Source organism: Kogia breviceps, chromosome 17, assembly GCF_026419965.1.
Source record: "Kogia breviceps isolate mKogBre1 chromosome 17, mKogBre1 haplotype 1, whole genome shotgun sequence".
In the NCBI taxonomy this organism is placed as follows: domain Eukaryota; kingdom Metazoa; phylum Chordata; class Mammalia; order Artiodactyla; family Physeteridae; genus Kogia; species Kogia breviceps.
Genome location: NC_081326.1, coordinates 8,554,842 through 8,581,541, shown reverse-complemented (window position 1 = coordinate 8,581,541; position 26,700 = coordinate 8,554,842). Strand labels below are relative to the sequence as shown.

The 26,700-nt window shown below is 42.8% G+C and overlaps 1 protein-coding gene across 2 annotated transcripts in view; it reads left to right on the top strand.

The window, feature by feature from the left end:
* Positions 1-26,700, top strand: part of GGH (gamma-glutamyl hydrolase) — a 105,550-nt gene continuing 78,850 nt past the window's right edge. The window contains exons 1-9 of one of the 2 annotated variants that reach the window (XM_059043107.2): positions 1-244; positions 3,639-3,753; positions 7,700-7,750; positions 11,986-12,070; positions 15,555-15,693; positions 17,890-17,996; positions 18,080-18,170; positions 22,139-22,276; positions 23,826-24,921. In XM_059043107.2, the coding sequence (XP_058899090.1) occupies positions 136-244; positions 3,639-3,753; positions 7,700-7,750; positions 11,986-12,070; positions 15,555-15,693; positions 17,890-17,996; positions 18,080-18,170; positions 22,139-22,276; positions 23,826-23,947 (957 nt within the window). In that variant the 5' untranslated portion in view covers positions 1-135 and the 3' untranslated portion in view covers positions 23,948-24,921. Of the gene's footprint in view, positions 245-3,638; positions 3,754-7,699; positions 7,751-11,985; positions 12,071-15,554; positions 15,694-17,889; positions 17,997-18,079; positions 18,171-22,138; positions 22,277-23,825; positions 24,922-26,700 lie in introns of those variants that run through there. The other variant, XM_067017478.1, reaches the window with a different exon arrangement.

The following is a 26,700-nucleotide window of genomic DNA, read 5'->3' as shown; positions in this document are numbered from 1 at the left end:
ACCGTTTTTTCCCATAGGCACCCTCGGCGGAACACTGCCCTCGCCCGAAGCCCCGGATCGGCCTGGAGTCCCGGATGACTCAGTTGGCTGCGCGCCGGCAGTACCTTTGAAAGGCGGCGGGAGGCGGCGAGTGCGATGGCGAGCTTGGGTCTTCTGCTGAGAGTGCTGGGCCTGGTCCTGTGCGGGGCGGCGAGCCTTGGGCTGTCCGCTCCTCCCGCCCTCACCTCCAAGAAGCCCATCATCGGTGAGGAGGCGGCGGGGGCCGGCGGGCGGGACCGCGGTGGGCGCTTCCAGTAGCTGCGCTCCGGCGGCTGCGTCCTGTCCTGGAAGACCCAAGTTCAGAGTTAGGATGTGTGGCTTCCTGTGTAGCACAGGTGCCAAGCCATCATTTGGTGCTGAAATATAGCTAATTAATGCCTCTTTGATTTCCTCAACTCCAAGGCTCTTAAAATTGGAAGGGAGGAAGGTGCACTGTGAAGAATCCTGCGGATGGTTTTATTGTTTGTACTTAGCTAGGAATTTCTACTGATGAAACGGATTCTGTACATGCATTATCTTTATTAAAATTTCACTGGCTGAGGGCGCATTTCGAGGAACGATGCTTTATAACGTCTAAAAATCGAATTGGCTAGATAGATAATCAAGGAAATAATGGTATACCTTGTCTTTGTCATCTCCAGCAGAGGAGGGCAGCAGCGGCTGGTGTGATCCTAATGGCAATTCTATTATGTGTTAAAGTGAAGCATGTCATTTTTCGTTTTCGACAAATGTATGTTTTATTTTATTTTTATTTATTTATTTATTTTTCGGTACGCGGGCCTCTCACTGCCGTGGCCTCTCGCGTTGCGGAGCACAGGCTCCGGACGCGCAGGCGCAGCGGCCACGGCTCACGGGCCCAGCGCTCCGCTGCACGTGGGATCTTCCCGGACCGGGGCACGAACCCGTGTCCCCTGTATCGGCAGGCGGACTCTCAACCACTGCGCCACCAGGGAAGCCCAACAAATGTTTGTTTTAAAAAGAGAGTAAAATCAATTTGCATTGCCAGAACAGACATTTGATACTGGGCAGGGGAAAGCAACCCAGTAGAAATCAGCCCGGATTTTAAATTTGCAGGAAGTAACTTGTGTGTGGACAGTTAAGATGGTCTCATTTTAGCTGTAGTGTTATGCCTTTCATATTGTTTTTTGTTTGTTTCCCCCCCGCCCCCGAAGATGGGCACTGTATTGTGTAACTAAATAGAAAGTAGATGAGCATTTTTTCATGTATATTGGTAGTGCCCAGTTTTCAAATGTGTTGTGTATCAGTATTTGGAACTCGGAATGCTTTATTTTATAAGCTACTTAAAATAGTGGTTAGAATCTCCCAGGGGAATTAACTCACAGTATAATCTCATGTAGTGTAATGGAAATTGTGGGTGCAGAGGGGAGGGAAAAAGGAAAGAAGAGGAGTGATTGTTTTCCCTTTGCTAGAAACAGTGGTTTCTAGGAAACAAGTCCAGGGTCAAATATAGAAAAAGTAAGTAAGCTTTTGGTTTACTCTGATCAGTTAAGACAAAATAGTTAACTGAACACCTGTGTGCAAGGAAGGCACTGAGTTAGGAGTGCAAAGGATTCAAATAAAAGAAGCCGCGAAATTCATGAGATGACCTCAAAGTATGGGTAGAATTTTGGTCCCATTTTGAGGGGCGGGGAATATAGCTGAGCTCTTGTCCCAGGATGGAGAGGGGGCGGGGGAGAAGGTGGTGGAATTTACCTACTCTAATGTACTTTCCTCCTTTCTGGTACCTTGTGTCCACATGTCCCCGGCCTGCCTTTGTGGCACCTCATCCTTGCCTGACCTGTAACCACTGCGTTTCCTATGACACTCCCTAATTCTCTCCCTGCCAACTGTTATTGTCCTTAATAAGGGTGATCTTACCGCTCCATGAGGAGGAAAGCAGTCTTACTGAACACAGTTGGGCATGTGGCGTATGTGTTAACTGAGTGCCTGGCGAATGCCAGTTATTGGAAGAAGCTGGGGATACAGGTGACTGACTGATAAGGACGGCGCTGCCTGTCAGGTGGCCTACAGAGACACTGGAGGTGTTGCAAATGGTGAAGTAGTGAGCGATACAGGCACAGGTATCCTCTCCAGAGAGATGTGTTTTGATGTGTCCTGGATGCCAGTGCTGTGCTGGGGCTGAGGTTTCGGGGGTAAGAGGCAGCCAGAGCGGTAGGTGGGCCCGAGCATCAGGGTCTGTAGAGTTTGTGAAAGTTTAGGAACGCATCGAAGTGCTCAAGCAAGGAGGTACCCGCTGCTGCTTTGATCTTCCTCTCTCTCTCTCCGATTTCCTTGCCTGTCACTTTGTCCCCTTGCCAACACAGAACTCTAGTCACAGGCACTCCTTGCAGTGGGACAGGCACAGAGCTGACTCGGGGTCTTTGCACTTGCTATTCCGTCACCCTGGAACCTTCTTCCTCCAGATATCCGCATGTGGCCCACTCGCCCACCTCTCTGAAGTCCTGCGACAGTGTCATGTTCTGCCTTCTGAGAGAGGGCTTGCCTGGCCACCGCATTTAAGAGACTTTCTTCTTTCCTGTAGATTGGAACTGAGCCAATCCTTCCTTCCCCAAACACACACCTTCTTCTGCTGCTTTACTTTTCTTCTCTGCTCTTGCCACCAGCCATCACACTATTGTTTACCCTTTTGATCTTGTTTACTGTGTTTCCTCTCTTCCCTCCCTGCCGCACACTGGAATTAAAGCCCACAAAGCAGGGATTTTGTTTGTTCAGTTCACTCATGTGTCCCCAGCACCTAGTTCAGTGCCTGGTATATAGTATGATTCAGTAATATATGCCAAAACAGTGAATGGTGATATCATCAGATTTCTTTCCCTGTGGAGAACTGGTTGGAGTTGGAAGGCAGTTGTTTAAGAAAGGATGCAGAGAGACCTTTGAAGGGGCTATTATAATAGTCTGGGGTCGGGGGGATGCAAGATATTAGTTGCTTAGATTAAGGTGGTGTTGATGATGTTGGAGAGATATGGATAGAAGATATTTTCACTCCTTTACTTTGTTGTCAAGGAAACGATGTGCCTTAGTGTGTGTGGGAAGGGAGAGGCCTCCTCCTAGATTGAAGGATCTGTACTCTGAAGTTGATCCTAGCTTTTGTGAAAAAGACTGGTGCTATTGTAGACCTACTTTGGGGGCTTATTTGGCCTCCCTAATGAGCCAAGAGAGAAGGCTACTTAAAACTCAGATCAGGGCTTTCCTGGTGGCGCAGTGGTTGAGAGTCCTCCTGCCGATGCAGGGGACGCAGGTTCGTGCCCCGGTCCGGGAAGATCCCACGTGCCGCGGAGCGGCTGGGCCCGTGAGCCATGGCCGCTGGGCCTGCGCGTCCGGAGCCTGTTTTCCGCAACTGGAGAGGCCACAGCAGTGAGAGGCCCGCGTACCACAAAAAAAATAAAAATAAAAAACCTCAGATCAGCCTCCACCACTCCTTTCCCAAATCCTATAGATGTGCTTTCAGGCGAAGCTTCATATTTAATTCTGTGAATTAAATGAGTAGAGTAGTGACATTTCTAGGGTTATGTGTTTCAGTTTCTGATCAGGAAAAAAGGAAATTGCTTGAAACTGAAACTTTTTTTTTTGTAATTTAGGAATATTAATGCAAAGGTGCCATAGTGAGAACATGAAAATCCTGGGAAAATACTATATTGCTGCATCCTATGTAAAGTATCTGGAGTCCGCAGGTGCGAGAGTTGTACCCATAAGGTATGATTTGATATTTTTTACACTGAGTAATAAAAACTACAACTGCTGTTTTATCTCATAAATTATCTTTTATCTCTAAAATGAATGCTTTCTCTCCTATGATCACGTCATTCAAGTGTGTTAACATCACACCTGATTTTTGTCACACATCTGATGCTTAGGAGTCTCTCATTAAGTCATTTAAAGTGTGAAGCTCTGTGCGTCTACGATATCGTTAGACGTGTGGCATATGTATTAGACAGAGAATGAGATGAGTTACCTTTACCCCAGAAAAGGTGATCCTCATCAGACATCGTGAAAGTTATGGAGTGAAAGCATCTACATCTTCACCAGCTTCATCGCGTAATATTAGGGTAGGGAAACACTTAGGGAATCAAGGAGTGTTCTAGAAGAGGACTTTTAAAATACCTTTGCGCTCTACTCTAGAAGTTTGGAAATGACTAATACAGCAGTGTTGCTTCAGTATAAATTACAGGTATTGCAATTTTAAAGGAGGTACATTATTTTTGTGATATAATGACCTAGAATAATAAAATGATTCATGTCATATTCATGACATGACATGATAATAAATGATGCATGTCATTTTGATTTGGAAAGAGTTGAATTTTTTAACAAAAACCTTGTAAGTATTGATATTATCTTATCATCCAAAATTAGTTATATTTTAGGGTCTTCCAGCACCCTCACCTAATCCATTATAAGTGATTTCACACATAAAACACAACTGTTTGCTCTGGGCAACTTGTTTTTGTAAATAATTTTGCATAAAAAATTGTAACAAAGAGAAGTACTGCTCAAAAAGAATATTAATAATAAAAATGCAAATATTACAGTTTTGAGAATGGTACCACCAAATGGTTTTATGTTTAGATTCATAAGGATTGTCTTTTTGCTTCATCTTTTACATTTAACTATCTCTACTCCAAGATGAACGTTCCCTTTTGACATTAGTCTTCAATTTTTTAGTAGCAGATCTAATTTTTCACATGAAATCTTATTTGGAACCCAGATAACAGCAGTGTTTTAGAGCTGAGGCAGAGGCTCTGGACAGTCCTTAGGACAGTGCTGCAAAGTTTTGATCCTGGAAGCTTTTTCTGCTCTTCTTTTAGGACACAGTGCTCATAACGCCGCTGGGAGGTGGAGAGTAAAAAGGCAGGTAGGCCAGTTCGGAGATGGCTGCTAGGTGTGAGTAGGCTAGGTGTGAAGTGAGAAGGGCTTAGAGCAGTGGTTGTAGGATCGATGGGTAAATATTCTTAAAAGAAATCAATAAGACCTGACGAGTAATAGAATGAAAGAGCACAGGGAGGAATAGATGAGAATGACAGAAGTTTTGAAATGGGAAGTTTTGAAACTAGGGAAGTTTTGAAACTGATGATTTGTAGAATACTGGGACTTAAGACTGAGATACGGAAAACGTGACGCTCAGCATTCAGGTTAATTTCCAGCTTGAGTTCCCAAAGTTCACTTTAAGGTATATTGCTCAGAGTTAGAATCATGTGATCCTCTAAAAACAGTGTAATGGGGCTTCCCCGGTGGCGCAGTGGTTGAGAGTCCGCCTGCCGATGCAGGGGACACGGGTTTGTGCCCCGGTCTGGGATGATCCCACATGCCGCGGAGCGGCTGGGCCCGTGAGCCGTGGCCGCTGCGCCTGCGCGTCCGGAGCCTGTGCTCCGCAACGGGAGAGGCCGCAACAGTGAGAGGCCCGCGTACCACAAAAAAAATAAATAAATAAATTTAAAAAAATAAAAAAAAATAAAAAGTGTAATGCATGGCCGCTAAATTCCCAGAGGAACCTGCAGAGGATTGCCTGACGTAGAATGAGACAAGTGATCACACCAATAACATTGCATTCATTTCTGAATTTCGGATGCTGGGGACCAACTTCTGCAGTTTAGAAGGGAAAAGGAGGAGGATGGGAGACCTAGACAGCATCCTGGAGCAGTTGAAGAAGTTTATCTTTGGTGTCCTTCCTCCTCTGTCTGCTGCCTTCGCCCTCAGGTGTCCGGTGCACTCAGGTTATAATGATCTTCCGCCACAGGACTCGTGAGACCCACAGAGTGTCCCCCACCTGAGAGCTGGCATGTGGCTGCCCAGAGGCTGCTCTTGGTTTAAAAATGTGTTTCATTCACGCAGTGCTTAAAATATGTACAAATCAGAAGACTTTGTAAAAGTCTGAATTTTTGGCTTCCTTTTTTCTGAAGGCAGCTATCTGGAGCTCATTTAAAACGGAGCACATGCTCTCCATTGGCAACAGGGCCTGTCACTCCTTTTCACGTTGCTGAAGCTGTGTCATCTGCCATCATTACCAGACTTTCGCTGTTTTCTTGAAAAAGAACGTATTGAGAGGGTCTTTTGTTTCAAGAAAGTCTGATGACATGGAAGCACCATCTGTGTTCAAAGAATGTGACCTGGTCTGTTTTGCCTGCAGGGCCTCTGAGGCGCTTGAGTTTGTGACACCCCCTTCCCCCAACCAACAGTTAAGCCCCTTAATAGTGATAAACAGGGCCCGAAAATTCAGTCATGGACAGTGGGGGAGCCATTTACTTAGAATGACTGAAGTGGCTGGAAACGGGCTGCACGGCTGGCTGGTAGGGGTCCCCGGAACGCAGCTGAGTGATCTGAATCCGTTCTGGTTCCTGGTCGTGGTAGTTGCCCATCTGGTTTAAATATCCACGGGGAAGATTCTGGGTCCCTACTGGTTCCTCCTTTGTTGACACAATCTGGGGAGACTGAAGTGGCAGAATACTGGGACTCACATTTCATCTTCCTGTCACTTCCCAAGTCACAGCCACCTGCCCATTTATCCTCCATTTAAGATCGTGGTAAGCGCCATTGCAGTGTCACCCACTGCTTTGTGGCTCTCTGCCAGAGGAGGATTATTATGAATTTCTGAACAGCACAGCTCATTTGGGCTTAGAGGAGAGCCTAGAGGAGTTTTCTGGCAAAGCACAGCTACGTCCTGGGCATCATAGGTATCTCCTTAATAATGGGAGAAGTGTCCTAATACCCTCTAAAACTTTTCTGTGGGGCAGAAATGGACTGTAGTTGATATTTGCCTGCTTTTTTGGCAGGTTGAGAAGGCGTTACGCCTTTTTCTTCTCTTATACAACCAGAAGACTGCTAAACGTAGAACAGCTCTTGCAGGAGTTCATAAATAGGATGCTCTTTTCCCTTGTTCTTTCATTCTGTCAAACTTCTGGAAGAGTAACCTGTCTTACTGTGACATAATTCAAGGCTGTAGCCAGTTGTCACAGACTAATCCCATGGGTCTTCTCCGGAGAAGGGAATAAAATCATCAATAATGTGGTGATTGTTAGGAAAGCCTTACCAGATGTTTGATGAAGGGAACTTCAGAATAATGACCTGGTCAAATTAGGCCCATCTGTAGAGACCTGCATGTAGTCTGTTCCACCTGGATCTGAACTCTTCTGACTTGTGAATGCTCGGTAGTTCTGAGACCTTTGCAGCTGGCGGTATGGGTGGGTTCAAACAGGGACTTGGCATTTATATTTTTTGCCAAAGCTTCCTGTAGTTAAGATAGGTATGCTAATAAATCTCTTAGTCTTTACTTAAAACTACTGAGTATACTTACCTTTTTTTTTTTTTTTTATTTTTAATCTTGGCTGGCAGAGAAATTACTGGTACCCAAATCTCATGGTCTTTAATTTTGCATATTAACACATACCTCACAATATCAAATTACGTTAGCCCAGAGGAAAACATGTTTACTTGTCTGATTAGCAAAACAAGGATATAAGTATGTGGCCATCATGTAGTTTGAAAAAAATGCCTCTAGGAAGGCAGAGAGGTGATATAGTCCAGTATTTAAGAATTATTTTTCACCCGGCTTTTAAAAATTAATGTGGTGACTTCATTTAGAGGCTTACTTTTCTTCTTAAGTTTTGGGAATGGATGTTTTGTAATTATTTTTTATTGTTTTCAGGCTTGATCTTAAAGATGAAGAGTATGAAAAGCTTTTCAAATCTATTAATGGGTAAGTTGCCAACATTGGTTTAATATAGTGTATGAGGTCTAAGCAATGCAAAAAAGTACATATAAATTTAATACATGTTTCTATGTAGCTATCTTACAGTGGTGTAATATTAGTTTTCCGAGTAGAAGGTGCAGAAGTCCTGCAGAGAGAAGGCAGGTTAAGAAATAAATGTTGGGCTTCCCTGGTGGCGCAGTGGTTGAGAATCCGCCTGCCGATGCAGGGGACACGGGTTCGTGCCCCGGTCCGGGAAGATCCCACGTGCGGCGGAGCGGCTGGGCCCGTGAGCCATGGCCGCTGAGCCTGTGCGTCCGGAGCCTGCTCTCCGCAACGGGAGAGGCCACAACAGTGAGAGGCCCGCGTACCACAAAAAAAAAAAAAAAAAAAAAAAAAAAAAAAAAAAGAAAGAAATGTTACACAGTAGACAACATACAACAACATACAATTTTTTAAAATTGTGTGACATAGTCTTTATTCTTTTAATGCTTGTCTTAAATGTTTTGAAGCCACTTTGGAGGCCATGGCATACTCCTTGCTTAGGAGATGTATAAGTCTTAAGAATGAGAATATTTGGTTATTTTTCAGAAGGTGACTTCGATAGAACTTGGAAAAAAGTTTTATATCCTCTAGCTTCTTCGCAAAAGATATGATTGCTTAGCTCGCAGAAAAAAAAAACCTCTTAATCATATTAAAAAATGTGCAACATTACTCACAATTAGAGGAAAGCTAATTATAGCAATTAAAAGCCATCAAGTTAGCAAAGAGCAGAAAATGTGCTAGTTCTCTGGTGAGGGTGTGAGGAAACTGTTCTTATCCTTTACTTATGGGAGTTGTTGATCCAAATAATCAATAAACAATTATTAAGGAACAGAAGAGAGTTTTATTCGAGCCAAATGGAGGACTGTAGCCCAGGAAGAAAGTGCTCTGGAAAAACACAGTTTTATATCTTTTTTTTTTTTTTTTTTTTTTTTTGCGGTACACGGGCCTCTCACTGCCGTGGCCTCTCCCGTTGAGGAGCACAGACTCCGGACGCACAGGCCCAGCGGCCATGGCTCACGGGCCCAGCCGCTCCGCGGCATGTGGGATCCTCCCAGACCGGGGCACGAACCTGCATCGACAGGCGGACTCAACCACTGCACCACCAGGGAAGCCCCGGTATTATATCTTGACAGAAAAAAGACCATACATCAAACACAACCGGGGTGCATTCCTTCAAGGTTTTGACAGACAGATTAGCACATATACAGTGAGTCAGCATGACCTTGGTGTCTGGGAAGAGAACCTTATCTTTGAAGACTACTAGCACGGGTGTCATAGGAAGGGGAGACATTTATCCCTGTCTTCAAAGTGGACTTTTTTGGAAACTTCCGGATAATGCATTATTTTCTTAGTGGTTAAAGCAATTGTACAGCACTTGTTTGATGCACCATAAGATAGGCTGTTCTAGTTAGCGTAAAGTTCAAGCCAAATCATGTGTAAGCCAGCATGATGTCCCCATACCTCAATAGGTGAAAATTTCTTCCATCAGGGTATAAGTTATATAGTCTTTTGGGAGCAGTTGTACGGTATCTATTGAAATTGAAAATGCACATACCATATGACCCAGGAAATCCTTCAGAAGGAATTTTATTTTACAAATATAATCACCCCTTTTAACATATACACACTACTATATATAAAATAAACCAACAGGGACCTACTATATAAAACAGGGAACATACTCAATATTTTATAATAACCTATACGGGAAAGTAATCTGAAAAAGAATATATATACATACATACATATACATACATATATGTATAAAAAGATGAATCACTTTGCTGTATACCTGAAACTAACACAACATTGTAAATCAACTATACTTCAGTAAAAAAAAAATTAATAAAACAGAAAGAAAAATGTAATCCCCCCTTATGTGAAGACTTAGGCCCAAACATATGCATTGTAGAATTGTTTGAAATACTTCTGACTTAGAACCCATCCAACAGTCCATCAGTTGGGAATTGGATAAAAAAATAGACTATATGCATATAATAGAATATTATGAACAGGTTAAAAATGAGGCTATCTCCAGATGTTGCCCTGAATCACTGTTCTGTGAACCACATGATAAGAAGCAAGGCACATAGTGGTGTGTATAGTATACTACCATTTACTTTTGTTTTTAAAGTTGGGGTGAGGAGATATGTATAACATATGTGAGGTCAACACAACAAATTTTAATGGTAGTTTTTTCTTTTTTCTTTCTTTCTTTTTTTTTTAGAGAACACCCATCTTTTTTTTTTTTTTTGAAATTAATTAATTTATTTTTGTTGCAGTGGGTCTTAGTTGCAGCAGGTGGGCTCCTTAGTTGTGGCTTGTAGGCTCCTTAGTTGTGGCATTTGAACTCTTAGTTGCAGCATGCATGTGAGATCTAGTTCCCTGACCAGGGATCAAACACATGTTCCCTGCATTGGAAGGCAGATTCTTAACCACTGTGCCACCAGGGAAGTCCCATAATGGTGGTTATTTCTGATCAGCAGTGGGATGGAGGGAGTCTATTTTACTGTAAAGCTTTTATAAAAAGAACTTTTTAAAAATTTTAGAAAACTGTTCATTTATTACTTTTTTTTTTTTTTTTTTTTTTTTTTGCGGTAAGCGGGCATCTCACTGTCGCGGCCTCTCCCGTTGTGGAGCACAGGCTCCGGACTCGCAGGCTCAGCGGCCATGGCTCACGGGCCCATTGTGGGATCTTCCCAGACCGGGGCACGAACCCGCATCCCCTGCATCAGCAGGAGGACTCTCAACCACTGTGCCACCAGGGAATCCCTATTACTATTTTTTTTTAAAAAGCTATGTTCAAAACAGTCGTTTCATTCACCTCAGTTTGGATCAGTAAATATTTACAGTAAAGTTAGTTCAATTTAGTGAAACATTTACAATGCCTGTTATATGCAGTGTACTTTGGCATGGACAAAGGTAAATAAGTCCAGGCGAGAGTATATGGTAGAGCCTCAAAAATATACAGCAGACAATGAGCAAGACTCTAACGCCACTTCAGAAGCACCTTTACTGAGCCTTGTATGCAGTTTTTATTTGGGGGGGTGGGGCTTGCAGAGATACAAAGGCAGAGCCTTGCTTTGAAGGAGTTTGTCAACTGAGAGGGATAGTCAAGTTTTGCTTTATGAATGGACTTTGAGATTAAACATGCAAAGTTTGTTCAGAGGGAGCTTTTTCAATACCGAGTCAATGAGAAGGGAGAACTGTTAATGAGTCTTCATTAAGCCACTTTAAACTGTAGGGTTTTCTGCTTGGTTTTGTGGCAGATGTTCTGCCGTATAGTTTATATATTTCCTACTAGACCATGATCTTACTAACAGCAAAAATTACCCATCTTTGTCTCTGTGGGCTAATACCTATTACTGCATGAACACAGTTCAAAAGTGATATTTCACATATCTCAAATTCATATTTAAGTATTTTCAAAAATTTTAATATATTTAATCCAACCTTTGTAATCTCTTTTGAATATCCTTAGTTACTTTAAGAGCTTTTTAGAGTTAGTTTAAAAAGTTGATATGAAAACATAAATATTTTTCTATCTCTCTCTTTATGGGTAGAGTAAAATAAAGTCAAATATTTGTGACTCTCCCCTTTTTTTTCCTAGAATTTTTTTAGAATGGTAATTGTGTTCTTTTTCAAAATTTTCTAACACCATTCTTATTTCTGAAGAGATTTCAGGGTAATAATAATAAATTTTAAATTCCATAGATATTTAATTCTAGCCTACTATATTTTTATGACTAATTTTGTTCTTTATTGTTAAAACAGATTTTTTTTGTGAACTAAGCCTGACTCATGATTATGGACCTGCAATTGACTTTGGCCTCTCTGATCATCTTAATTTAAACCTAGCTATACTTGGAATTTTATTTCTACTTGATTTCTAGCTGTGTGTACTCTCCTCCCCTTCCCCCATTTATTTTACTTCAATTTATCCACACTCTATTTAAAAAATACACTTGTTTATCCAAGAGGTTTGGTAGAATATGCACAAATGCTTTGTTAACTGCAATAGTTTACAAATGGGTGGGATTGTAAATATTTTGTATTTTCTTTTTGCCTAATTTTTCTCATTTTCTCTAATGATCTTGCTGCTTATGTAATAAGGAAAAGTTGTTTTAAAATAAAAAGATTGTTTATTTTCTGGGAGTGGGGATGGGTTGAAATATACACCCTGTTTGATGTTGTTTCAGGATCCTTTTCCCTGGAGGAGGTGTTAACCTCATGAAGTCAGATTACGCCCACGTGGCCAAAATATTTTACAAGTTGGCCATACAGGTAAAACCTCAGTTATTTCTTATTATTTCAGGTGAATTTTTATAATTTTCCACGAGGATAATTCTTTTTTTAAGCACGTAGTAATACTTCCTGCACAATTACCCTAGTCTCGTCACACCTTTAACTTTTGCGGTGCCTGTTCTTTTCCAGCCAGTGGCAGCTCTTGCCCATTTTCTCTGCGCTTCATTTAATTCTGGGCTCCAGGGAACCCTCAGAGCCCTGCTGGCTGGCCCTCTCTGTGGGCTCATTAACGAGAATCAGGCCCTCATGGTGGCTGAGTAAGCTGTCTTCATTATGTACTGGGCATTGTTCATGTGTTGTGTTTTTTTTAAATTATTTTTTTTGGCTGCGTTGGGTCTTTGTTGCTGCACGCGGGCTTTCTGTAGTCGCGGTGAGTGGAGCTACCCATCATTGCCGTGCGTGGGCTTCTCATTGCAGTGGCTTCTGTTGTTGCGAAGCACAGGCTCTAGGCACGTGGGCTTCAGTAGTTGTGGCGCGCGGGCTCAGTGGTTGTGGCTAGTGGGCTCTAGAACGCAGCCTCAGTAGTTGTGGCGCATGGGCTTAGTTGCTCCGCGGCATGTGGGATCGTCCCGGACCGGGGCTCGAACCCATGTCCCCTGCATTGGGAGGCGTATTCTTAACCACTGTGCCACCAGGGAAGTCCCTGTTCACGTGTTGTTAATTCTCCTCTCCTCTCCGTGCAGTGACTTGCAGAGCCTCTCGATTCCTTTTTAGTCTCCTAAAAAGACACAGCTCCTGCCTTTGCACCATAACTCAGACCCTGGCTATTTCGCCCCTGAACTGTTACCAGCAATTTTCGAATTAATCTTACTGGTCCTGCTATCTCCTCCAACCTTAAATATTTCCCAAAGAAACTGCTTTTAGCATATGAGATGCTTGTTTGAAAACTTTTAATGGCTTGGCTTGGTGACCTGTAGCCTTTTATAGTCTTTGAGTCAAGATATATAGTGTGTCCACAGCTCACCTTTTCCAGACTTTGCTCGTGCAGGTGATTGCGGCCAGGCTGGTATCTCCAGCACATACTCTGTGTCCTCCTCCTTTCAGATCTGCTTAGGCTGTTTCTTTCTACCCCGTCCCTAATTTGTGCCTTAGCCAGCTTTTCAGGGAAGCCCAGAGACAGAATATCTTTTTTTTTTTTTTTTTTTTTTTTGCAGTACACGGACCTCTCACTGTTGTGGCCTCTCTCTTTGTGGAGCACAGGCTCCGGACACGCAGGCTCAGCGGCCACGGCTCACGGGCCCAGCCGCTCCGCGGCATGTGGGATCTTCCCGGACCGGGGCACGAACCCGTGTCCCCTGAATCGGCAGGCAGACTCTCAACCACTGCACCACCAGGGAAGCTCCAGACAGAATATCTTGAAGTTAGCTGTTCATGTCTCATCAGATTGCATGACTCTGACACCCTTCGAGGCATTCCTCATTTCATATCATATGGTTCCGTGTACTTAGTACATGCTCAGTGGATATTTTTTGGAAAAGCTAGCGAACAAAATTGAAATTTTATAACATGAGTGATTTAAAATGCATTTGGAAGGCATATATATGAACATTATAAAGCCACTCTTCCTTTGCATATAGAGACTCATGTAACTGGCTTGTTCAATTTAAAAAATAAAAAAAGAAAGGAACCACCTAACCCATAAGACCCAAAGGCCTATTTTTAAAAATGTAATTAGGGCTTCCCTGGTGGCACAGTGGTTAAGAATCCGCCTGCCAATGCAGGGGACACGGGTTCGAGCCCTGGTCCAGGAAGATCCCACATGCTGCGGAGAAACTAAGCCCATGCACCACAACTACTGAGTCTGTGCTCTAGAGCCCGCGAGTCACAGCTACTGAGGCCCGCGTGCCTGGAGCCTGTGCTCTGCAGCAGGAGAGGCCACCGCAATGAGAAGCCCACGCACCTCAGCGAAGAGTAGCCCCTGCTCGCCATGACTAGAGAAAGCCTGTGTGCAGCAACAAAGACCCAACACAGCCGAAAATAATAAATAAATAAATGTTTAAAAATGTAATTAGCTACTTGAAGATTTCAAAGCAAAGAAAAAAGCTTATCAACCTTGAACTTCCATTTAGCTGTAGCCACTGGGGTCCACAAGCCCTGATGAAGAAGCCCTGAGAAGTGATTTCTGTGAGATCTGTTCGGTTCCACTCTGTGTCCTTTGCTCTGCTGATCACAACAGACAAAAGACGTGGTCCCAGCAAGCGGGGATTTAGCATTTAGTTCAGAAATCAAATTTGGTGCATATGGCTAGACAGAGAACAGTTCAACCCTCTTTTGTGTTCATTGTAAGTGAATGCAGTAAGACCCTTCAACATAAGGTATACATTTCTAACTTCTAAAAGTAAAATTTTCCAGACTTGCATATAAAAGTATTAAAATCCTATTTTGAGATGGGTAGTATAGGAATTAATGCTGTTCTATATTTTTCTCATTGGAGAACAGAAAAAAACTCCCTAACAATTTCCTCATTTAAAGTGAGTTACTGTTAGGTTATATTTTAACAGTCTATGCAGGAAAACCACTGCTTTTAGAAAAGTTACAAAACCCATTTTTGTAACTATCAGCACATGTGGATTTAATCTTTGGTTAATCAGAAAATTCAGTCGCTGGAATGCTTCTCCCCCAGTCACGCTGGTGGTTGTGATTTCCTCTGAAGAAACCCAGTACATTTGTACTTTTTTAGTTGACAACTTTTTTTTTTTTTTTTTTTGCGCTATGCGGGCCTCTCACTGCCGTGGCCTCTCCCGCCGCGGAGCACAGGCTCCGGACGCGCAGGCCCAGCGGCCATGGCTCACGGGCTTAGTTGCTCCGCGGCACGTGGGATCTTCCCGGACCAGGGCACGAACCCGTGTCTCCTGCATTGGCAGGCGGACTCCCAACCACTGCGCCACCAGGGAAGCCCTAGTTGACAACTTTTACTCTCTGAAATTTTATTTTACTTTTGTTTGCCAACTGTTCCTTTCCTTCCAGATCATGGCTTTCACCTCATTTAAATCTGATTAGCTGAAGGTGGTATAATGCAGCTGTTACTATAAATTCTGAGATAATGGAGGAGAGGCTTCCATTCAGAGTACGTTCCAAACTGGACAGTCACTTAAAGCAATAAGATCTGTAGAAAATGTATAAATAGGCATTTATCTAGCATTATCTTTGATATTTACAGTCCCTGAACGTTACATGTGTTGTTTGGTAGTTGACTGGCAAATGTTTGTATCTTTCCCGGCACAACTGAGTTTGGATAGTTTGGTTAATTAAACCTGAACTATTATGTGGGAGCTTGATCTAAAGAGAGGTGAAGTGATATCCTACTGATAGAAGAGAGAGTGATCGCCTGCTACTATGGATCCTGGAAAACTCCTGAGAAATCCATGTATACCTCAGGTGCCAATCTTGTATGACAAACCAAGTGTATAATTTTTATTTTGAAAAGTTTGAGTAAGCTTAGTTTTCTCTTTATTCTGCACAGGGTTTTGGTAATGGAGACTATTTTCCCACGTGGGGGACCTGCCTTGGATTTGAAGAGCTTACGTACCTGGTCAGTGGAGAGAACTTATTAACCCTCACAGATACTGTTGGAATGAAAATGCCACTGAACTTCACTAGAGGTAAGAATTCCCTTCTGATCCTTAAAAAAATATTAACTGGGCAGGATTAGTAAGTTGCAAATATCAGAGTAAAAAAATGTTCATAGCATTTGTTACTTTTAAAATTATTTACACAGGCTGAAGATGTGAATGATCGCTTTTTGTACTGAGTTATAAAGATGGCTTAAGGAATTTTGAATGTTGCTAACTGATTGCTTCTAATGACGTCAGGACAGTGCGTGATTAAAAACTCTAAAATCAGACTTGGTTTTGAGTCCTAGCTTTGTCACTTCGGCCTTGGGGAATCATTTAATAACCTCTCTTAGCTTTAATTTCCTGATTTGTAAAAGCGTTTACCTCTTAGGATTTTTTTGTGAGGATTAAATAAGATAATGTTTTCCAGGCACTGTGATAAGCACGTTAAATATTACGCTAATAAATGTTAGCTATTATTATTATAGTCAGCATCTTTCCCTTGGCTGTGTACTCTGTTTCGATCCCAACTAGGGTGCGCTGCAATTTCATTCCAGTACTAACCACCTGGAGTTAGCACAGACTCCAGTTAAAGGTTATCTCCGTGACTAGACTAGACGGCCCTTATGTCAGATACCAGCCACAGGCCGCACCCCCAGGCCACCCATACGTCTGATCAGCTGGCCACGAATCTTGGGATTCCCACAGTCCCCGTCAGGTTTGATAATTAACTGGAAGGACTCTCAGAACTCAGGAAAGTGCTCTGTTTGCAATAAAGAGTTTTACTGTAAAGGATACACATGGGACAAGGTCTGTGAGGGCATAGAGAACCTCATGCCCTCTCCCTGCTGCGTCAGGGCACGTCACCCTCCTGGCACATCACTATGTTCACCAGCCCTGTAGCTCCGGTGAGCTTTGGTGCTCAGAGTTTTTCTCGGGACTTTGTTGTGAAGGCATGATTGATTAAATCATTGGCCGTGTTATTGAACTCAATCTCCAGTCCCTGCCTCATGCCTGGAGATCAGGCTCGCTCAAAGTCAGACCTACTCTAGAAGTCCAGTGCATGTCCATTGCACTACGTAGCCAGGTAAAGTCAGACCTGCTGTAATCACGTGGTGAGTTTTTCTGATAACCAGCCTCGTCCTGAAGCTGTCCAGGGGCTACCTTGTGTCACCCCATTAGCATTCCAAAGACACACCTGTCAGTCAGGAAATTGCAAGGGTTGAAAAGCTCCCTGTCAGGAACCCAGGACCCAGACCAGACAAATTCTTTATTTACCACTCTGTGTAAATAGATAATGATTCTTGCAGGTTACTTGATTTCTGAATCATCAGAATTGAACGCTGCCAACCATTCCTGTTCTCGTAAGGATTTTGGATAAAAAGTAGTAGTTGTTATACATCGAATCTATAAAGTGCTGTATACTTTTCAAAGCTCTTTCTCACGTTATCTCACTCAATTACTGCAAGGATCCTGTGGGAAGTGTATGTATTAGGTCAGTCTCTTTTGGTTGTATGTGGTTAAAACCAAGTTTATACAAAAAAAGGAATGAAATCCGCTGAAATAAGGTATCAGCGGATTTTTATTATCTGGGGCTCTGGGATTCTAATGGAAGCCATTAGCATCCTGAGTGAGGGGTTCATTTAGGGACAGCTGGCATTAGGGCCTTGAACACCATCAGGATTTTCTTATCCCTTTGCTGGTGTATGTCTGTGCCAGACTCCAGAGCCTTCATTGAGGTAAATTGCTTCTTTTGATCTATTTAGTGAGTAGAATTATCTTGGCCTGGTTAATGTTTCTTCCTACGTTGTTGGTATTTTTAACCGTTTAAGTCCCAGATACCTTTGAAAATGTGTTAAAAGTTCTGGGTCCTTTCCTGAGAAAACAAATATATACACATGTGGAAACTTCTACCTAATTTTCAGCGCCGTCTAGAGAACTCATTTTAAAACCCTCCACTTACTCTATGGCTAGCCTGCTCATTATCACGTCTGAAGAATTTTAGTTATTTATGTTACAATTCTAGAAGAAAAGTACTTAAGTATGGAACATATTTGGAATCGTGTGTTAAACTTATTTTGTGTTTGACTAGAATACTTCTGTGGAAACGATGTGTTTGCATATCATTTAGTCATCTTGATTATGTCTTAACAATGGCCTCTCTCTGGCTGTAGATCAGTGACTTCAATGGATTTTATTTTTTCCGTGTTTAAATTATTTCTTTTTATGCTTAAATTATTTCAGATCCATTGCAGAGCAGAATGTTCCAGAATTTTCCTGCTGACTTGTTGCTGTCATTAGCCATAGAACCTCTGACTGCAAATTTCCACAAGTGGAGCCTCTCTGTGAAGGTATCACATTAATAACACAATGAAATTAATGCATTTAGATTTACTACAGAAGTAATTATTTTGTTTTTATTTTTGTACTTTAGAATTTTACAATGAATGAAAAGTTAAAGGCGTTTTTCAATATATTAACTACAAATACAGATGGCGATGTTGAGTTTATTTCAACAGTGGAAGGTATGTATCACTGCAGATGTACACTTTATTTTACTTATTGTATTTATTAATTTTGATTTTATAGTTCTCTTATGAATAAGATCATGTTACTTTGGGGACTGAAGTTAGAAGTTAGGGCATTTTTGGAGACAGGAGACCTGTTTTGCCCACGTTCCAAATCAATTGTGGTTTACCTGGGTCACCTTCTGTGATAGGGTGATGAAAAAGGGAAGTGAAGAGTAAGGGGAGAGTAGATGAAGAAATAAATGGAGAAAGTGATTTCTGTTTCTAGCAATACTGCAGATTAAGCACATGCTCCAGACAACAACAAAAAATGTGATTGACATACAGAAAAACTTCTTCCTAAATAAATAAATTGATGAAGTGACAGTAAGGGTACTCAGGCCCCAAATTGCAGGGGGTAAGTGGAGTATTTAAACCAGCCTCATTATTGAGTCAGTAGAGTTTGAGATGAAGCTCAGGGGCCCCCTCCCTGGAGAGTACCCCCATGGAGCAGGACGCAAAAGGCCTGACCCTCAGTAAATCCTGCCTGCAGAACTGCAGGGAGAGTTTGCCATCCTGAACCACAGCGCTCAGGGGGTGGGCTGGAAACTCAGTAAGCCTCGAGTGTTTTCGTGACAGGCCGGTCTAGTGTGGCCTGCGCTATATTAACCGTGAAGCTCAACACTTCTTAAGTCAAAAAGTGTGTTTGAAGTTATCTCGGACTGATAGTGCCTCAGCGTGCGTGGCAGGAACAAATGTCGGTAGTGCTCTCTGGAGGAAGCTGCATTTATCCGGGACGTCTAAGAAGTTTCCATACGAGGTTTTAAGGAAAGTGATTGGTTCGCAGCCAAAACATGACAAGTGCACAGGAAGCAAACTACCTTGAATGAGAGCTTGCAGAGCCAGTAGGCAGCCTTTCAGCTGGTGAGGCTGCTCGGTGCTACTGGCGAGGCCCGAGCACTGGACTGGAATCAACTGGGAGGAAGCGAAAGGGGTTCACGCTAATCACGGATTGTGGCCACGTCACTGGCTCTCTTGTTGGGGGAGGTCAGAGGTCAGAGGTCTGAGGGTTCAGAAACGACCTCCCGGGAATTCTGGGAAGGCTGATGAATCCAGTCTGAAGTGAACCACTCTGAACCTGTCTCTCTAACCCTGTTTCCCCTCCTGTGTTTCTTACTTCAGTTGACAGCGTTGCCATTCACCACATCACCCAGTGTTGGCTGTCCTTGACTTCCTGCCCTCATCCTCCACATCTAACAAGTCCATACCACACTCTACTTCCCAAATCCTTCTTGGGAATTCTTCCTCCCAAATCTCTCTATTCCTCCTGTCCGACCTCAGCGTAAGCCGCCTGCCACCTGTGTTGCCGCAGGAGCTCGTAACTGTTCCACAAACGTGCCTTCCAGTTGGTCACCAGCAGCCCCCCGAGATTCCAGCCTGACCACATTGCTTGCAGAGAAAGCTCCTCAGTGGCTCTTCAGCACTTGGAGGATGGAGTCTGGGATTCCCAGTCGTTTACTCATGGTCTCCCCCGCCTTCATCGCTAGCCTGGATTCCATGCACCCTATTCAGTACGCACAGCCCTCCACAGAGCAGCACTTCTTGCCCCTGTGCTTTTTCTTATGTTCTTTCCTCTCCTCTGAAAAGCTTTCCTTCCTCCCCGTTCCCTTCTGCTGATGACCTCTTAGCTACCTTTAAGAACTCAGGTCAGTGGTCAGCTCCTGGAGGCCATCCCTGCCTGTTATCCTTTCTCTCCACATCCTCAGTGCTCCTGCCTAACACCTGCTCTGCACTTGCTAGGAATGTCTCTTTGCACTTACTTGCTCACGTTCTGTCTTTCCTCCTAGGCTAAGAGCTCATTGAGAGCTGGGACTCTGTCATTCTTTGTGTTTCCAGGACTTTATGGAAATCTCAATAGATGTTGAATAGATGAGTAATTATTTAAATGAAAGAGTTTTGGCTTGGAGATTAGGGAGTAGGACTTCCCGTTGGTTCTGTTCCTGGCTCTGTCATCATACCAGGCTCGTTTGAAATTTTTATCTTCTGAAAGTTTTCTGACACCTACTAGATAGAAACACTTGAGATGCTCCTATTTGCACATTTCCTTCCTGTTCTTGATGTTTTATTCTAAATTAGTGAGCCGGGGCATGATTCCTAGAGTCGTAAGGAACCTGCGTTGATCTTTTAGTGACACAGTTTACAAAAAAAGAGTAAATCTCACCTTGTTTCTGAAGGTCAGTGTGTATCTCTGTCCTATCCATTCATCTATCTCTGTATCTATCTGAAAAATCTTTATTACAATTTATCACTTAGGGTTTTTCTTTTTTAAAATAAATTTAATTAATTAATTAATTAATTTATGGCTGCGTTGGGTCTTGGTTGCTGCCCGCGGGCTTTCTCTAGTTGCGGCGAGCCGGGGCTACTCTTGGTTGCGGTGCGCGGGCTTCCCATTGCGGTGGCTTCTCTTGTTGCGGAGCACGGGCTCTAGGTGCGTGGGCTTCAGTAGTCGCGGTGCGTGGGCTCAGTAGTTGTGACTCACGGGCTCTAGAGCGCAGGCTCAGTAGTCGTGGTGCAGGGCTTCATTGCTCCTCGGCATGTGGGATCTTCCCAGACCAGGGCTTGGACCTGTGTCCCCTGCATTGGCAGGCGGATTCTTAACCACTGCGCCACCACTTAGGGTATTTCTTATTCTAAATAATACTTCTCGTATCTCAAAGAAATAAGAAGATCTGCCTTTCAGTTACCTATGTGTAACAGTTAATTTCCTGGTCATCCAGCCCATGGGTCTCCTGCTGGTGGCATCACATGTGGTTCAAGACGAGAGAAAGAGAGTATGTCACAAGGAAGGAGGGGGCGGGGGAGGGACGCAGTGGGGAGGGATGGCGTAGAGTGACCGGAGCTGCTTGCTGGTAGGTTCTTTCCTCTTGTGAATCTAGACTGAAGAAGGCTAGGATAAAATAGGTTTCCTTCTTCTGACATGATCTCTCTTAGCAGAGTCTCATGGGATATGAGGACAGTGCCCTTTTCCCTAGATATCTCTACTTTTGGACAATTCATTTCTCTAAGTATTTTCCCATGGTGGTGAGGGTTATAATTTCAAAGCAAAAATAGTAGAGGGAGGATTTTTTTTTCAATTAAAATGAGGAAAGGCATATGTGAAGAGAAAAAGAGATGAGTATGTTTCTCAGAAGGTAAATATTATACATATTTTTTTTAAATTATGGAATTTTAAAACCATGTTTAGAATAGAGAGAGTAATATAATGATCCCCTGGGGTACCTTTCTCTAAGCCTCAACAACTATCACATTTATGTGGCCTTTCTTATTTCATATCTATTTTCTCCTCCTACCGCTTAGTTTTTGGAGGAAATCCTAGGGATCGTATCATTTTTGTATATAAAGATATTTAAGAATTCTAAAAATAAGTGAAGTACATTACCAAAAATCTTTCACATCAAATTTAAACTTTTAAAAACTATTTAAAAATTGGCACCATGAAACCATGAACCTTTCCATAGACTGAGAGAGAGACAGTTTAGCCTGAGACTTACGTAAAAGAACGCTAAAGATGCTGGCATGGTTCATGCTCATGTGAATGTCATTGTAGGAGGGGATGAAGATGTGGTATGAAGCGGAGGGAAGAGAGTTGTAGAAGAAACTTGTGACTAATCAGATGTGCACTTGAGTGTTGAGCTGGGATATATTCAAAGGCTCAGTTATTTCACTCTACTCTGATCACCTAGTAAAGCGAATCGTCTTTCAAATTATGAAAGGTTGTAAGTCAGTGAAATACTGTGTTGTGAACTTTCACACTGACTGTGAACTGAAATTGTTTGTGTCTGAGAGAATGTGCAGTTTAATTTTGTCTGACATTGGGTGTTATAAAAATAATGTTTTACACAGGATGTGAAACATAATTTAACTGTAAGTAACATCCCAGACCAGTGTTATGACTTGATACTCACCAGTCTGTGTTCTTTGTGCAGGATACCGGTATCCAGTGTATGGTATCCAGTGGCACCCAGAGAAAGCCCCTTATGAGTGGGGAAAATTAAAAGGCATTTCCCATGCGCCGAACGCCGTGAGGGCTGCGTTTTACTTAGCAGACTTCTTTGTGGCTGAAGGTAATATGGGGCAGGGGTTATCATTTTATCACCCTCATGTGGTTTTGAAGGAAGTTGCCCTCATCTGAACTTCTGTGTACTTTTACTCTATAAATGTTCTGTAGGTTTAACTTAAAAAAAAATTAATTCATGTGAAAGTCCTGAAATTGAGATATTAGTCGTTCAGATCAAACCAGGACAGTTATTTCAGTTAAAAGCATTGTGCTCTGTCAAGTGGGCTGATTTCTTGAACAACAGCATAAAGATTGTTTTGTTTTGTCTCCTTGAGTACTTTTTTTTTTAGATTCCCCTCCAATTACTCTTCTTAGGGATAATGATTTAATTATGACATTCTCTGAGAATTAGATCTTACTTTTCCAAGACAATTATGTAAATTGAATCTATACTCCTCCGTCTGTGGTTTTAAGGCTGCCTTTCTGTAGGTATTGGGACATTGGAGAAAGTTAATATGCTTTGCCTGCTTTTTCACGGTGAAAACACAGGCATAGTCATGCTACGTTATGTTCGTGGGTAAATCGAGAATTTGGTTATAGATGCTTGAGTTTTAGTTGCGCGAAATGGGTGTAAGACAGAGCTACGAGCACGACGCGCAGGGGGTGGGGCGTCTCTCTGGCAGCCGCGGCCCCGGGAAGACTTCCGTGAGCTTTGTTTGCGTCCTCCCTTCACGCGCGCCCTGAGGTTTTATCAGCCCTCCGTCCACACTCGCAGGGACAGTGCTTCCTCCCGACTTCATGATGTGGTTGAGAACTGTGCTCGGTTGAATGGGTCGTTTCATTACGAAAACCCCAAACTGAAAAGAAAGTTCTCCCGTGTGTAGTACTGGTCCCAGAAACATTTTCCTGTCGTGTGTGTAGGTGTGAATGAGAAGAGCAGAGAGCAGAGCAAGGCAGCAGCAGCGCAGGCACAGCTACAGGGCCTTCATTTTCCGATATCCCTCTTGCTGAAAATGCCGTGGAAGCCTGTATTTACTTTATTGTGACTTTAGGGTAAAGCCTGAGCCCTCATCCCCCCACACCCAGAGTTCAGCTATGCGACTTCCTTGTGCCTCCTTGCTTTTCACATTTCTGCCTCACCTGGCGGAGACGCCTCCCTTCGCCCCTGCCTCAGCTTTGCCAGTTTCTCCGTCCTCTTGAAGCATCTTCCTGATTCGTCTATAAAAACTTATGTGTGGTGACCAGACAAGACTTCCTGAGCGTTGGGACCTTGCCTTGTGGATGTTTCCATCCCCAGGCCCTGCGTCAAGCCGCGCGCACAGTGGGCGTGTCGTAGGCGTTTGAATGAAGGGGAAGTGAGCGCCACGTGGGTCCGGTGCGCCACGTGGGTCCGGTGCGCCACGTGGGTCCGGTGCAGGGTAGGCTCGGCTGCCGTCACGAAGGCTCTGCTCCAAATCAGGTGCCGCTTTATTGGGGGGAGATTTGGTACGATGTTTCTCCTTTTTGCTGGTATTATCCCACTTAATAATGCGGATTATTGGAAGAAATATTTTAAAGAAGACTTTTGAAAATTGTATCCTATCTTTTTAAAAATTAACGCTTTCGTTTTCTTGCAGCTCGGAAAAACAATCACCATTTTGAATCCGATGTTGAAGAGGGCAAAGCACTAATTTATCAGTACCGTCCAGTTTATACTGGGAACATTTCTTCGTTTGAGCAAAGTTATATATTTGATTGAAAGCCTTCAGTGTGTTAGCAGAGAAATTTTGATTAACTCCATGATTAAACTGTTGTAATAACTTACTACTCATGACGATAATAGAAGGCTACAGAGATTCCTTTTCTATGATGTTACCGGCTGTGATTCTTCATTCAGTATATTTGACTGTTTATATCACATTTGATAATCAGTCAGTGAGACAGATACATAATCCGAGTGTTTTTCATGGAAAAGCTTTCTTTTATCTGAAGATTAGAAAAAAATAAATTTATTGAAAATACAGATATTTTATTTTTTCTAACTGATTGATTCTGGAAATACATACCACTCCCTACCCATCCACCTACCTCATCCTTGCTGAAGACTCTTTTTTAAAATTAATTTTTATTGAGTTATTTTTGTTTTTGTTTTTTTTTGTTTGTTTGTTTTGTTTTTGTGGTATGCGGGCCTCTCACTGTTGTGGCCTCTCCCGTTGCGGGGCACAGGCTCCGGATGCGCAGGCTCAGCGGCCATGGCTCACGGGCCCAGCCGCTCCGCGGCATGTGGGATCTTCCCGGACCGGGGCACGAACCTGTATTCCCTGCATCGGCAGGCGGATTCTCAACCACTGCACCACCAGGGAAGCCCTTTATTGAGTTATAATTAACATACATTATATGAGTTTTAGGTGTGTAACATAGTGATTTGATATTTGTATACATTATAAAATGATCATCACAATAAGTCCAGTTAATGTCACCATAGGAGATTGTTACAGTATCATTGACTGTATTTTTTCTGTGTACATTACGTCTTCAGGACTTACTTATTTTGTAACTGGAAGTTTATATCTCTTAATCCCCTTTACCTACTCTGCCCTACCCCCTACCTTTCTCCCCTCTGGCGATCACCTGTTCGTTCTCAGTATCTATGACTGTTTCTGTTTAGATGTGCTTGTTCATTTGTTTTGTTTTTTAGATCCCACCTATAACTAAAATCATTCAGTATTTGTCTTTCTCTGTCTGACTTACTTCACTTAGAATAATACCCTCCAGATCCATCTATGTTGCCACAAATGGCAAGATTTCGTTCTTTTCTATAGCTGAATAATATTCCAGTGTGTGTGTGTGTGTATACATAATGGAATGTATATATATGTATACATATATATGGAATATATATACATACATATATGTTTGTATACATATATATGTATGTATATATGTATAGTTATTGGGTTGGCCAAAAAGTGCCTTCAGTTTTTAAATAAAAATAAAAGACACATTTTTCCTTTTCACCAAGAACTTTATTGAACAACATATTCACCCTTTTTTTCCACTACTTTCTGCCATTTTCAGGCAACTTCATAATTCCATTTTCTCAGAACATTTTCTCTTTTTGAGCAAAGAACTGTTCCAGGTGCCTTTTACAGTCTTCCGGGGAAGTGAAATTTTTTCCATTAAGCGAATTTTGTGAAGACCTAAATAAGTGGAAATCTGAAGGTGCAATGCCCGGTGAATACGGCGGATGAATCAGAACTTTCCAGCCAAGCTGTAACAGTTTTTGCCTGTTCATCAGAGAAACATGTGGTCTTGCAGTATCCTAATGGAAGATTACACGTGTTCTGTTGACTAATTCCGGGCGCTTTTTGTTGAGTGCTGCTTTCAGTTGGTCTACTTGGGAGCAGTACTTGTCGGAGTTAATCGTTTGCTTTTCCAGAGGGAGCTCGTAATAGAGGACTCCCTTCCAACCCCACCACATACCCAACATCACCTTCTTTGGATGGAGACCGGCTTTTGGTGGGGTTGGTGGTGGTTCATTTCACTTGCCCCACGATCTCGTCCGTTCCACGTTATTGTACAGTATCCACTTTTCATCGCCTGTCACAATTTGTTTTAAAAACGGAACATTTTTGTTAACGTTTAAGTAGAGAATCACATGGGGAAATACGGTCGAGAAGGTTTTTCTACGTTTAACTTAAGTGGAACCCAGACATCAAAGCGATTCACATAACCAAGCGGGTGCAAATGATTTTCAGCGATTGATTTGGATATTTTGAGTATGTTGGCTCTCTCCCGCCTGGTATAACGTAGATCGTTTTCAGTTAATGTCTCGACTTGATCGCTATCAACTTCAACTGGTCTGCCTGACTGTGGAGCATTCTCCAGCACAAAACTTCGCAAACTGCTTTTGACATGTTCGATTAGTCACAGCACCTTCTCCATACATTGCACAAATCTTTTGCGTTTCAGTTGTGTTTTTACCTTTCCTCAAATGATAAAGCATGATATGCCGAAATGGTTTTTTTTGGTTTTTTGGTTTTTTTGCGGTACGCGGGCCTCTCACTGTTGTGGCCTCTCCCGTTGCGGAGCGCAGGCTCAGCGGCCACGGCTCACGGGCCCAGCCGTTCCGCGGCATGTGGGATCCTCCCGGACCGGGGCACGAACCCGTGTCCCCCGCATCGGCAGGTGGTCTCTCAACCGCTGCACCACCAGGGAAGCCCCGAAATGTTTTTTTCTTCCATCTTCAATATTAAAATGGCTACACAAAAATTTACCAACTTGGCTGGGTTTTTTTAATGCACTTTGATATGACAGCTGTCACGTTACAATCTAATAAAATTGTTTTGAATGAAGTTAAAGACAACTAAGTGCTTCTAGAGCCATCGTAGGCAGCAAACCGAACGAACATTTTGGCCAACCCCAGTAGATGTATGAGTGTGTGTGTGTGTATGTGTGTGTGTGTATGTGTGTGTATATATATATACATATATATATATACACACACACTGC